A 13,263-nucleotide genomic window follows, 5' to 3' on the forward strand; every position below is an offset into this window, starting at 1 on the left:
TTCTTCAAACAATAGGAAGCAATTTTCAGACATTTCCAGAAGAACCAGAAGACCTTTTTTTTATTTATTTATTTGTTTTTTAGATGCTAAGAAAAATAACCCATTGTTGATATCTGGAAACAGACTCAAGAGGCACACAGGCTACTCACATGAGTGCTTTCTCTACCACTTTTTAGACAGATAATTTTTCAAAAGTAATCTTTGTGTGCAACTGAAGCTGCATCGAATATGAAAACCTGTAAACCCAATCATATGGATTCAGGTGTAGAATTAGACATCCAGTGCAGAAGTGGACCAGGCTGTGTTGTGAAGTACAGTTCGGAAAGGATGGAGAACGCTGCGAAGAGAAGACTGGCTGCCAATGCCAGGGAGAGACGACGGATGCAAGGACTGAACACAGCCTTCGACCGCCTGAGAAAGGTGGTTCCACAGTGGGGTCAAGATAAGAAGCTGTCCAAGTATGAGACCCTTCAGATGGCTTTGAGTTATATCATGGCTCTCACTAGAATACTTGCCGAAGCAGAAAGATACAGTACTGAAAGAGAATGGATTAGCCTTCACTGTGAGCACTTTCATCCGGAGAGCTACCAACATTACACGGGACAAAAAATGGCAACGGACAGTGATCCTTACGCACAGCGAATATTCAGCTACCACCCCGAACATTTTCAAATAGCTAATTAGAACTTTTTATGAACTAAGAATATGCAGCAAGCCAGATGTGTAATTTAATAATTAGCAAGAGTTAATCTGCTTGAATAAGGTAATATTGGCATTATAATAGCTCGTTCTTGTTTGCATCTTATGCTAATTTGACAAAACAAATTTGCCTTGAGAACTTTAAATCAATATGCATTTAAGAGGATTGAGTTTATTTAATGCTGGTGGAAAGCATTCCTTTAATCTGAAATCTTTCTGACAATTGCTTCCCAGTTCATCTAGTCGATTTGATTCTTTCATTAAGTATGCATTTGTTTGTTTGTCTGTGTTTTACTGTGATGAATCATGACAGTATTTTCTACAGATCGTGGGCCAAACCGACCCATGGTGTAACTGAATGCAATAACAACAGAAATGAACTTCATTCCATGTTTTTATTTTTATGTCAGCTTTAAAGTTATTTTTGTTTGTTTGTTTGTTTTTACATAAATGGCTCCCATGGAAAAAGTTTTGTGACGTGTTGGAGTTCTAGTCCTCAGAGAACTAACTTTCGTAAACTTTGTAAGTTTGATGTGTGGGTTCCAAGGTTGTGTAGGTTTGCTTTAATCCAATTTATGGCATCTCTTGTATGCTCGAAACAGAGCTAGTTTCAACTCATGGAAGGAATGTGTTTATTTTCAATAGCTATAAGAGCACATGTGATTATATACCATAAATGAGAATGCTCACATGAAAATAATCTAAACTTCTAGATTTTTGTAGACTTTAAGTGTTTGGATTTTATTTTTAATTTTATGTTATCTGGAAACAATAACAGATTTTGTAAATAATAAATAAAGCGCTTTCTATGGTATGTCCTCACCAACTATTGTGAAATTCCTACACCAGGAATTACTTACTAGTGGCTTTCCCACCCCAAATGTTACACTACTTCCATCACAGTTTAATATGCAGAAGAATCGACTAGTGAATAATGCTTGCTCCCAAGTTAGAGTAAGAAGAGTGCTTTATGTACTCTCCAAAAAACAGCCTTAAAGATAAGAGTTTGGTAAAGAGTTATAGAGTATTTCTGCAAAACAGTTGAGTTCGTTTCAGCCTTGGTGATCCCCTGAATTGCCTTTTGTTGTTTGCTTCTTTTGCTTGTGCAGGATACAGGGATCTGGGTGGAAAAGGCAGAAGTGGAAAAGAGGTTGGGAAGGCTGAAAAATGAGTGGGAGCGGGACAGCTGGAGAGGCAGATGTGTTTGTAGCAGGATGTAGTCTGCAAAAGTTTGACTGCTGATGGCCGTTGTGATGGCAGCAGACTATGAAGCTGAAGGGTGCTTGTTTCCAGAAACAAGCCCTTGCGAGTGTTAGCCATGAGGGAGAAGGGGAAAGGAGCTGCTGTCCCACAACAGCTGTTGGGGAGTTTCCAGCAGGGAAGGCTGGCAGGTTCCCTGCTGGCTGCTGCCATATCTTATATTTTAGAATTCTCCCAAATGACAAACGAGTAGCTTTGATAGGAGTTATTTTCAACAGTTAAGCAGCTTTTAGTGAAAAACAAAAGCATCAATAGGAACTAAGCCCTGTTTTGGAGGAGAGAGACTCTGCTGCAGGAGCAGTTACATACAGAGACCTGACCTTACTGTCTGCCTTCCCCTTACTGGGGTTTTGCCCTTGGTCACTGTCCTGCAGTCAAGTGCAGGGAATACAAAGTCATGTTACTCACCGATTTCTTTGCAGAAGTTTATATAGAGAGAATAGAATTAATTGTTTTCCATCATATAGCCAAGTTAATACTGTTTGAATATTACTCATCATTAAGTGACACGATTATGTATTTAATAACGATCAATACAATCCTTAAATAATTAAATGTGTCATCTTACACTAATTCATTAGCTGTAAACTTTAGGCAGACGACATCTCAGTTGCTAGTGGGTTTTCCATCCTGAAATGTTAATATGATGCAAATAAATTGTGCAGTTATATGATGTGTAAAACTTGGCTTAGTGAAAGATGGCCTTCTCAGCCTTAGGTGGGGTGGGTAATACAATACAAAAATAAAAATGCCAGACTAGTGTGCAAGAACAGTGCTGATATGTTCCTGCACTACTGCATACAATTTGATTTTGTGGGACATGACATTGCAGTTTATATAATTTATGTGAAAGTACTTAACATCCATTTCTCTTCCAATTTTATTTCTTCCATCTAGCATTGCAGTTCACTGTCTACTGTATATGATGATAGATATAATTATAAAAAGAATGGATTAGTATGCAGTAAATGATTAAATGATCGTAAGATCACATAGAGGGGAACAAACAAAACAAAACAAAACATCTGTGGTCATGTTACCAAAAGTCATCAAAAATTGAAACTGAAGTCCTAAAAAACAGTTTAGTGCAGTAGGTAGCTTGTGAACACATTGTAAACCAGGTCATTGCATCAATCTGCTGATGAACAATATGATGAGATTATAACCCCCATTCTCTTAGAATCGATTGTGCTAGTGGGAGGTGAATGTGTTATTGATCTCTTTTTCTGATAATATTTGGTAATATTACTAGTTGAAACATTGTGATTTTATATAATGCCATAGTATTTTTGTTTCTTGGGAGGGTGCAGTGTTGAGCTGGAAGCTGGGATTTCCAATTTAATATAGCACTGGAGACAGCAGAGTGAGTTCTTTGTAGTGTGTAGACAGCTGTCTGGCTATTGATGATCTGTCAAAGCTTTTGAGGAGTGAACAAGGGGAGAGTTTGATAATTAAAAACTCTTTCTGAAGGCAGTCTGAAAAGCAGATATTATCTATGCTGGTTTGGACTTCTCGACTCAACAACTATTGGGAATTCATTGGTTTTTCTTCATGGCTTTCCTTTACAAATACTTTAGTGATACTTTGTGAATGTAAACTTGATCACTTAACTTGGGTTTGATTATTGCTCCCCAAATATTTGTTCCCCACTGGCTGCTTGACACTTGTCAGATGAAGGCTGTGACCGTAATTCTGTACTGGACTTTACTGGTGTGGGCATTTGAAGCTGCCTCCCCTTAAATAATTATTGTTTCCAGTGAGCCTCCAAATGAAGCTAGAGCTTAGAAGCTCAGAGCTTGGTGTGTTCTTAGTGACTGAGTTTTGTCTGCTTGTAATTTTTCTTCCCTTGGAACAGCAGTCCAGACCTGAAATACTTCTATTTGTAGCATCAATATGTTGTAATTCTAGAACCTCATTGCTGTGAAAACATCAAGGATGAGAAATGCTTGCTTCATTAAATATTTGTCGCATGCTACACACATATGTGTTTCACTGTTGAAATTCAATTTGAAATTCTAATGAACTATTTGTGGGAAATTAACCTTTGTTCTTCTGAAAGGTTCAGACTGCAGGGGTTTCTGTTTGAAGCAGCTATAGATACTCTGCTTCTGTGATTCTTTCAGTCATACCAGCCTGTTTTGACGAGGTGACCAGAGTTATTTTTGAACTCTCAACTGGAGTGACATTTTTAACTGCAGTGACTTTTCAGTAGCTGAAAGTGGAACTAGGGTAGCACATTCCCAAAATGTATGTTAGTAATGACAATTCAGTGGTTCCTTCCTGTCTTAATTTTTGAGGTCATCAGTGGCTATCTATTAGCATGTCTTGCAACTTTAATTCATTCCAGTTTTTCAGGCTTCTATTTTCCAAAACCTGCCTGGACGCCTTCCTGTGTGATCTTCTCGAGGTGATCCTGCTCTAACAGGGGGCTTGGACTGGGTAATCCTCAGAGGTCCCTTCCAACCCCTCCCATTCTGTGATTCTGTATTTAGGGGACAGTCCATCCTGCACTATGTACCAATAGGGGCCAAAGCTGAGTTCTCGACTGAAGTCCCTAAATGGCGCTACAGTACAAATTCTGAAAATTAAAAATGTTGCTAATCTTAGTTATAGTCTTGTGAAGTCAGTGGCATTACAATCTTCATGTGGGGAAGCATGAGTACCTTTAGATTTCTTTAGTATTTAGCTAAGTTTCCTATACCTTGTTAAGAAGAACTTCTTTGGTGAAATCTTTATGGAAGTCCCTGCTGTGATGTGATTCACGAGGCACAAATTTAAAAAAATACAATTTCCAGTCAAATTTTTGATTTTCCAAGATAAGCTTTTATCTTAAGATGGATGCCTTTGCACTTAGGTTTCCAGCTATTTGACCTAAGCAATATAGACACAGTTTTCTGTAATTCGGGAGTGAAATTTATCTAGATTTTTAAAATTCAATAAGGATTTACAGAACAGCTTCTTTTTACTCTAAATATGTTCAGCTGTTCTGTCTCTACAAAATATCCAGGGAAAAGACAAATACATTGAGAATGAAGACATGTTTATTAATTGAAGAAGCAGTCCAGTGTTTCCTCTACACAGATATCTTGTAACAAACATTTATTTCACCTGGTATGCATGCAAAATATATCTTATACAGAATTTGCTTTAAATGTCTGCATATGTAACTCCAAGGAATAAGAAGTTCATTTTTGAATTGCTTCCTGCAGCCTGGTGTGTATAGTAGTTTGAGGGGTTTTTTTTCCAAATTTCAGAATGTCTTCAGTATTTTTCCATTTCTTACAAAACTCTGTTGCCTGCTGGTAACAGATTCTGTGATCCTAAAGGATGGGCAGTTTCTGAACAGAATTCCCCACTGATATAAATTGAGAACTCCACTTGAATTCACAGCATGTATGGCCCAAGATTTCTTTGTATTATGCAATAAATGTTTCTTCATAGTGGACTTGAAGTATAAAGGCGTTGATAAAAGCAACTTGTGTTGCTCAGAAGATATCATAAAATGTGTAGGAGCTGCTTTAGCTCCTGGAGCTGCAGCTGAGCGAAATGGTTCTTAAGAACATTGACTCTGACCTAGCAGGCACAGAAGTACGTGGAAATCAAGCCAGGCAGGAATGGAGAAATGTGGTTACATGGGAAAGCAAAATCAGCACTAGCAAACGTAATGGGGTGCATCCTTTTTTGCCCCCCCTGTTCTCTTCTGTAGCCAAGCTATAACATCCAGGTTCCTTCAAATGTTGGGGTTTTATCTGCTGCACATTTAAAATTAATTTCAAAGTCTACTAATGGACCCTTACATAAAGAATATGCTAAGTTGAAGACATGTATAGGGAAGAATGAAATTCAGTGTGGTTTGTGTGTTTGCTTGGCCCTCATTCAAATTTCACTTGTTCAAGTGCTGGATGCACAACTAAGGGTTGAAACAATAAGTGCTCTGTAAGAGGTCTCCAGTGCCCTGCTACATAGAGATACTTTTAGGAGCGTTGGTCTAGTCCCAGTAAACAGGTACTCCAGGGGGGTGTGAGGGCAAGGCGACCAATGTAGAAGACAGATTTGTCATGAATTTTTGAGACACGATGGAGTTCAGCTATGACAGGTAGAAGTATACACTCAAGCATAGGCTTTGGAGACTAATTCTCCAAGATACTGAGAATTTGGCAAATCTATTGACCTTTAAAACATGCAAATTGCCCTGAAGGGTTGTTGGCTTCTGCTCTGGTACTCCTGAGACAACTTGTTCTTTCAAACGTTGATGAAGGGGCTGAGGTTATCAGAAAAGAAGGCATGATTTAAAAGCAAAGCAAACTGATAGTAAGATTTGTTTTAAAGAGCAACAACAACTGTATTCCACAACTACCTGCTAGAAGCATGGCCAGTACATATCTTGACAGTATTTTATGATTTTCTTCTAATTAATGTAAGGTCTGATTCCATTAATCAGCTGTCACAGCAAAGTTCTGAGGGAGCTTCTGGTCTTGTTGCACACTTTCACAGTTACTTGAACACGTGAAGGGCATATTCCTGTCTGCAACTCTGAAGCATTTCTTTACGTTTAGGTGAGATGAAGGGAAATACGTTACCAAACAGACAGGTGTTTGTCTTTTCCTTTCATATGCACTTAAAATACACTTTAAAACTGACATGAACGTTTTTCTTCACAGTGAGAATGACTTTGGATCAAAAATTTTAAAATATCAACTTTAATCAGGAAAAAAAATAAAATAGAATGTTAAGGCTCAAAGTGAACATCTTTGTATTAGAAATAGTAAGGCAATTAACAATGAGTCACTTCTCCGGTATTTAACAGTTAATATCTATCTTTAGGTCTCACTAATTGTTTTGTGTGAAGACTTTTTTCTAGAAACTAATGCTTTTAAAACCAGTAACATTAAGAACATCGTTCTTAAAGGAATTCTTATTCCAGATTTGCTGCTTTGAAGTTCCTATGGTTACTGTAACAGTTGAAATTGGCAGTTGTTTACATGTTAGGATAAAGACTGCAGACTTGGCTTTTCGTGTCTGAAGTGTGTGCTCTCATCTCCTCATGTTGGCAGGCATGAGGCATTCAGAAGGTATGCTCCACCTTCTGCACGGTTGCAAAGGAACTCAATCCAGCTGTTTGAAGGCAAGTTCAGTGATATCAATGTGAGTGTGCTATGCCATGTGATGGTGCTGAGGACTGGGTTTGCACCAAGCTGGACTGAAACTTTAAAGGAAAATAATATTTTTGCTTTCTAGAATTGCAATTCAAAAGTTGTCATTTCTGTGCTGCTTTGAAATATGGGGTGCCTCTGTTTGACTGTATACAAAACCCAGACTAGAAGGAAACAGGACACTAAATAAAGCTACAAGATTCTGAATCTGAAAACACTGAGAGGTTACAAAACTGAGCATTTCTGTTGCTCACTGATACAGTGTTAGGCTCCAGATTGTGGTGATTCAGTGGACTTTTGGAAGATAATAGCTAGCACTGGAAGTTCTAACATTGATTTTTATTTTTTTTTTGGTTGCAGTAGCTTGTCCTGAATAAGAGAATGAAATACCGTGGTGGTGTGAAGTGTAATCGGTTATTCGATTAGGCAAAAACAATGAACAGCCAGGCTGCTCAGGAAGGCAGCACAGTTGCATGCTCTCTTGTGCATCTTAATGCAGTGTGAGTAGATAGTGCCATCCCTCACAGGATATGAACTCGAACAGCATCACATGTTCTGTGACAACTCAGTGTTGTCTCTGTGCTTACAGAAGCCTTCTCCTCCCACTTCCAAAGTACTAAATGTCCATTTGAAAAGCATTGTACCACTTAATCCTCAGCTTGTCAGTTCAGGTTGTAACGATACAAGTTTGGAGACATTCCACTGATATCACGGAGAAAAGGTTGAAGAGGTAGGTTTCACGTATTTTCTCTGTGCACTTTGTGTTTTAATTTGGACTGAGTTTTTGGGTGTGTTGTCTGATGTTGTAAAATGTGAGAACCACTACTACTGTCAGTAATATTAACAAGTATGATTCCAGCACTGGTAACCAGATATTTGCTCATAGTAAGTACTACTATTGCTATTTTCTAAGCTATGTGAAGAACTCTGGTTAAAGTGATCACTCTTGTAGTTAGAATTGCCTAATAGGATATATCCCAGCCCAAAGAGACAAGTTTGTCCTTGCTCCAGTTCTTAGTTTCTACTCAGTCAACAGGCAACTTAATCCACACGGAGTATTCAGACAGACAGTGGAAAGTAAAATAATTTAGGAAGTATAGAGTGATTTAGGTCACCTCTAGGTGATTCTAGGTGATCCTGTAGGAAAGAACCTCAGGAGGTCACCTGGTCCAACCCTTGACTCAAAGCCAGGCAAGGGGGCTGCAGAGGAGTTCTAAGCAGACAATTGCTCGATTAGGGCTGGGGTAGCTATAAAGATGGTTGTTATACGACTTGGAACACTTTGAATCAAAATCAACTCTTCCTTTCTAGCATGAAACAGTGGGAACACCAGGTCTTCAGATGGGAGTAGAATTTGATCTTTTGTGTCTTAATTTCCTCTCTTCCCACTTCCTAGCGCCACTGGATTAAGTAAGCAAAATCCAGTAACTTTCCTTGGACTGTTATCGCAAGAGTAGTTACTAATATAGGAAACGTTACGTTTTGGGTTGCCCAACTCTGACTCAGTCTAGGTTTGGTTGTGGAATCCCTAAGCCACCCTGCGAACAAGTGAAGGTAAGAGGAGCAGTAGATTCTCTATCCTGGAAAATCAAACCCACAATGTATCTTAAATTGGGCACCTCATAACTGAACTCACTTGAATCAATGCATCACTTTTAATAGCCATTAGTTTTATTTTGTTTGGCAGGGAGGAGGTACAACGTGGGCAACAACTGGTATTTCTGCTGGCCCACTGAAATACCTGCACCTTCTTTTGTCTCTCAGGATAAGAATGTATTTTATCTTCCTAGCCTGTTCAGTCTGGGGTTAATCCCTTTAGGTTTCTAACAAAAGCATGAAAGTTGTAATGATGGTTTTGTTTTAAGGTCTTCACTCAGGTGGGAAGTGGAACAATACAAGAAATTCACTTCCTCTAAACCCCTGGGGAACCAGCAGTTAGAGACAACATAAGCTGTATTTGGAGGAAACCCAATGAAAGGCCTTCTCTTTCTCAGTCTCTGGCTATATGCATCTATACTGTATATTTATATATCCATGAATACTGGATATAGTCTCTGCTCTTTTGCTCTTAAGATAACTCCTCATTGTTTTCTTTGCGTACGTAATTCTTTTCAGTTACATTTTTAACTTTCAAAAAATCCAAACAAGGCCTAAAATGAGTATGTTATTTTTTCTTCTTATCTCTGTGACTTTCATCAGGATTTTGTTGCATTCTTCAGCCCTGTTGAAAGCAGTAAGAACTTCTTGAAAACAGCGTCTGAAGAAGAGGGACAATAATTTAAAGGTGCAGGGAAATCACCTTAGATATTCAGAGATTTTAAGTGCTGGGAGGTATTAATAAAACTGTATAGATGCTAAATATGTTTAAATCAATCATTGAGGGTTGTCACATAACACCTTCTGTTGCACTTTCATTAAATTGCCTTAATTATTACTGGTGTTCGTTACAGAGATTTTTTAGGTCTTTGCACCTGTTACTTAACTTCATAACTTCTGTATATTAACAGAATTTTCTGTCTTTATAGTAGACACCACACTTGTAATTACTTCCTAAATGATGGTGAAAATTTAAATTCCACCAGATCATAATTCCTTTTCAATTAGTTAAAAAATAAGCTAGATGGTAGAAGCACTTTCTTTTAGTTACATTGTAAATTAGGAAGAAGAGACTGATATTTTTAAATGGTGAGGTTACAAGCTTGATAACATCTGTGTTTAAAGGCAGAAAATCACTCTCATTGTAAAGAAAAAAACATACGCAGCACATCTGGAAAAGAGTTTCCGCTACAGGCTCTAGAGAACGTGCTTCAGACAACTGGAATTTTGATTTCCTGTTAGCGTCCTACGCACATGCCCTGTACCTTACTTTATGAATCCTTACACCACAAGTACACAGTTCATGGAGTATACACACACACAAATATAAATATATAGGGCGTACAGTGTACCTGCATGAAACACTATATTTATCTAGTCTTGAGTTCAAAAATTCTAAGGTTATCTGGCATAATAATATACAAAAATGAGTTACATCTTTTTCCTTTAACTTGTGCTTCTTGATTACCTGGCATGTTTTTTTTAGAATTACATTCAAAGTCATGTTGTTTACCCTCACTCAGGATTGCTGTTCCTGTAATGTCAGTGTTCTCACTGAGAGTATTCCAGCTAAACATCAGAAACCCTTAACATGGCTTGCTACAGTACAGTAGCTCTAGTTCAAGCAGTACAAGTGGTATTGGCTTTTAAGTGCTGAAAACTATGTTTACTATGTAATTCTTAGCAAACTACACAGTACTGCATTTATTGCACAACACTCCATACCACAGTAATCTTGCAGCAAAATAATATGCAAAAGTCTTGTATGATATGTTACTTGCAACATTTGCAGCAGCAGTACACTTAATTACAAACAAGTTGCTTGTAAACCTTGAGGATCTTGACTTGTACCTCTTTTTTTTTTTCCTTTTTCTTTTTCTTTTTCACAGTTTTAAATCTCTGCAGGTGTAACTGGAACAGTTGTTTGCTTGTTTTTCAAAGTTCTTCACTTTCCACCACCTTTTGGGTTGGGGATGAAAACAGCATAGGGTTTTCAGTAGTTGGGAAAGCAGGAAAAATGTCGAGTCCTTGACCAGTAAGGTTTGCGTACCGGCTGCCAGCAGGTCGAAGCTTTATTGGTTGTGGAATTTGACGGTGCCACTGAGCTGAAGCAACAGAAACAGAATGGACTGTGTAAACTGCAAATGAAGGCAGCAGTGAAACAACAGAAATCAATGCACACAGCTGAAAAGTTGCTTCCAGCATCCTTGAAGAGAGCACAGCATTGTTGCTCCCTGGTTTAGGGTCTGTTCCTTCAAATATTGTCATTTATGTAGTTTATACGTTGAGTATTTTATAGTGATGTCTATAGATGGAATTCCACCTCTGTTCTATTCAATGGCAATGTTTACATGGATTTCACGAGGTCTGAAATTTATCCATTTAATCTTTGGAGCCTTCTCCAAAGCTCTTGGGATTGAAACTAGAAACATATCATAGCATGAACAGAGATGAACAAGCTGGACGTGGCTCCACATTGTTATGTACATTGTTATGTACTGCTCTGTCCTCTGGGGGACTTTTCTTCCTGACTTTTTTTTTTGGGTAGTATTTAATTTCAAAGTAATAATATAGGGATTTTTTAAAAGAAGTTACTACAATTTCTGTTTCCCATTACTGCTTACAACTAGTAACATTTCCTAATTTTTTTAAACATACTGAAAGAAATTTAAACCAAAGACACATGTTCAGTAATTTTAAAGTAACATTCAACGTGTTCCCGTATGAACAAATGCCGTTACATTTTGTAAGAATATTTAGCTATTAGATAATATTTAACAGTTGTCATTCTTAAAACACTTCAGAAATGGGTAATTGTTACTATCTTTGCTGGTATTTACCTATACAAAACCTCCAGGTCTGCCCCCAAACTGGACAAACATATCTGTCAGCAAGTAAAATCACAGAATCAGAGAATCACAGAATCGCTCGGTCGGAAAAGCCCTCTGAGATCATCATGTCCAACCGCTCCTGTCTACCCACTAAACCACATCCTTAAGTACCTCATCTACCCGCTCTTTAAACACATCCAGGGATGGTGACTCCACCACCTCCCTGGGCAGCCTGGTCCAGCTTCTGACGACCCTCTCAGTACAGAACTTCCTCCTTATCTCTAACCTGAACCTCCCTTGGCACAGCTTGGTGCCGTTTCCCCTTGTTCTATCCCCCATCATCTGGGAGAAGAGACCAGCACCCACCTCTCTACAAGCTCCCTTGAGGCAGTTGTAGGTGGTGCTGAGGTCTCCCCTCAGCCTTCTCTTCTCCAGGCTAAACAAGCCCAGTTCCCTCAGCCGCTCCTCATCAGGCTTGTTCTCCAGAGCCCTCACCATCCTTGTGGAAGTTCAGGCTACAATACTGTGAGAATAGCTTAGTGTGGGAGACCTACAATCTACATGTTAAGCATTGATAGGCAATGTCTTTAGCTTCCCATGCTGAATTTTGACCTTGTCTATCTGGAAACATTTGAAGAAGAGCCTCCTTTTGTCTTGCAGGTCGCAATTTGTTTCTATTTGAACAATACACTCATTATTTACTGTACTTTTTCATTGCACATGAAATTGCGAATATCAGACCACACTTTCAATCCCCCAAAATTATTTCTGACACTCCCTTGGCTGTGTAAGACTTGCAGAATTTTCAAAAAATAGGGTTGGAATCAGGAACCATTTCTTACTTTCTGTCTTCTTCCTGTTTGTACCTTGAATCCTTTATATGAAAATTTAATTTACCTCATGCAGCTTTTAGATACCTAAGGAATTATTTTTCATTCTGTGTGACCTTTTTTGAATCAGACGCTCTCCAGCACTCCCTGAACATGACGTTACCGTTGTCTGTGTCACCACAAGGTGGCAGAACACTGACGGAGATGCACTGGTGACTTGGGGTTATCGCTGAGAACTGAGTGGGTTTTGTCTGGTTGGTTTTGTTTGTGGGTCTTTGTTGTTGTTTTTGCTTGCTTGTTTGTTTGTTGAAATAAGAAATACAAAGTTGAAAACGTGGGGTTTTTTTTCTTCCTTTGAGGTTACTGCTATAATCTAATAGTTTGTGGAATGTGCTTTCTGGTTTGTTATGCTGCTTAAATGATCAAAGTAGTCTCTTGTCTTAACTATTACATGTTGCATAGATACAGAACAATTAAATGATGTGCTGTAGTTCTTGAAGAGGGCTGAGGCCTTCTGAGTCCTAGACAAACATATTAGATGAAAACTAGGCTTCATTAATTAGGCATAGTTTGCATCATACATGCTCCATAGAAGAAGAGGTCTACTTTCTTGTGTGCAATTTATTGTTCCATCTCAGGTCAAGGCTGTAGCACAGGCATGTGTCAATAGGAACAGAGTTAAGGTTCAACATGAATACGTGTTTATTGTGTGCTTATCTGTCATGGGAATTTGGAAGGTGGAAAATGGGAGTAGAGAATACTGTGCAAAACTCCTCTGCTTTTTATCTTTACTTGCACTTAAACTGATGCAGGAGGGCTAATTTGGCCTCTTCCTGGTAGCCATATTAAGCTGTGGCCATGCTGTGACACTAATGTCTAAACCATGTCAAAATC

General features: G+C 38.5%; 2 protein-coding genes across 2 annotated transcripts in view; one reads left to right on the forward strand and one right to left on the reverse strand.

The window, feature by feature from the left end:
- The first annotated feature begins 208 nt into the window (after nucleotides 1-208).
- Nucleotides 209-695, forward strand: ATOH7 (atonal homolog 7 (Drosophila)). The gene has a single exon (XM_010180514.1). It carries the CDS (start codon nucleotides 229-231, stop codon nucleotides 682-684), a length of 456 nt encoding a protein of 151 aa, XP_010178816.1. The 5' UTR covers nucleotides 209-228; the 3' UTR covers nucleotides 685-695.
- A 9,499-nt stretch (nucleotides 696-10,194) lies between these two features.
- Nucleotides 10,195-13,263, reverse strand: part of MYPN (myopalladin) — a 46,268-nt gene continuing 43,199 nt past the window's right edge. Inside the window, exon 19 of the mRNA XM_010180516.1 lies at nucleotides 10,195-10,813. Coding sequence (XP_010178818.1) covers nucleotides 10,644-10,813 — 170 coding nt within the window. The 3' untranslated portion in view covers nucleotides 10,195-10,643. The remainder of the gene's footprint in view (nucleotides 10,814-13,263) is intronic.

Source organism: Mesitornis unicolor, unplaced genomic scaffold (assembly GCF_000695765.1).
Source record: "Mesitornis unicolor isolate BGI_N332 unplaced genomic scaffold, ASM69576v1 scaffold17493, whole genome shotgun sequence".
In the NCBI taxonomy this organism is placed as follows: domain Eukaryota; kingdom Metazoa; phylum Chordata; class Aves; order Mesitornithiformes; family Mesitornithidae; genus Mesitornis; species Mesitornis unicolor.

Bases quoted from the DNA above. Each gene is read 5' to 3' on its own strand.
- ATOH7 (XM_010180514.1), top strand. From the start codon at position 229: ATGAAAACCTGTAAACCCAATCATATGGATTCAGGTGTAGAATTAGAC.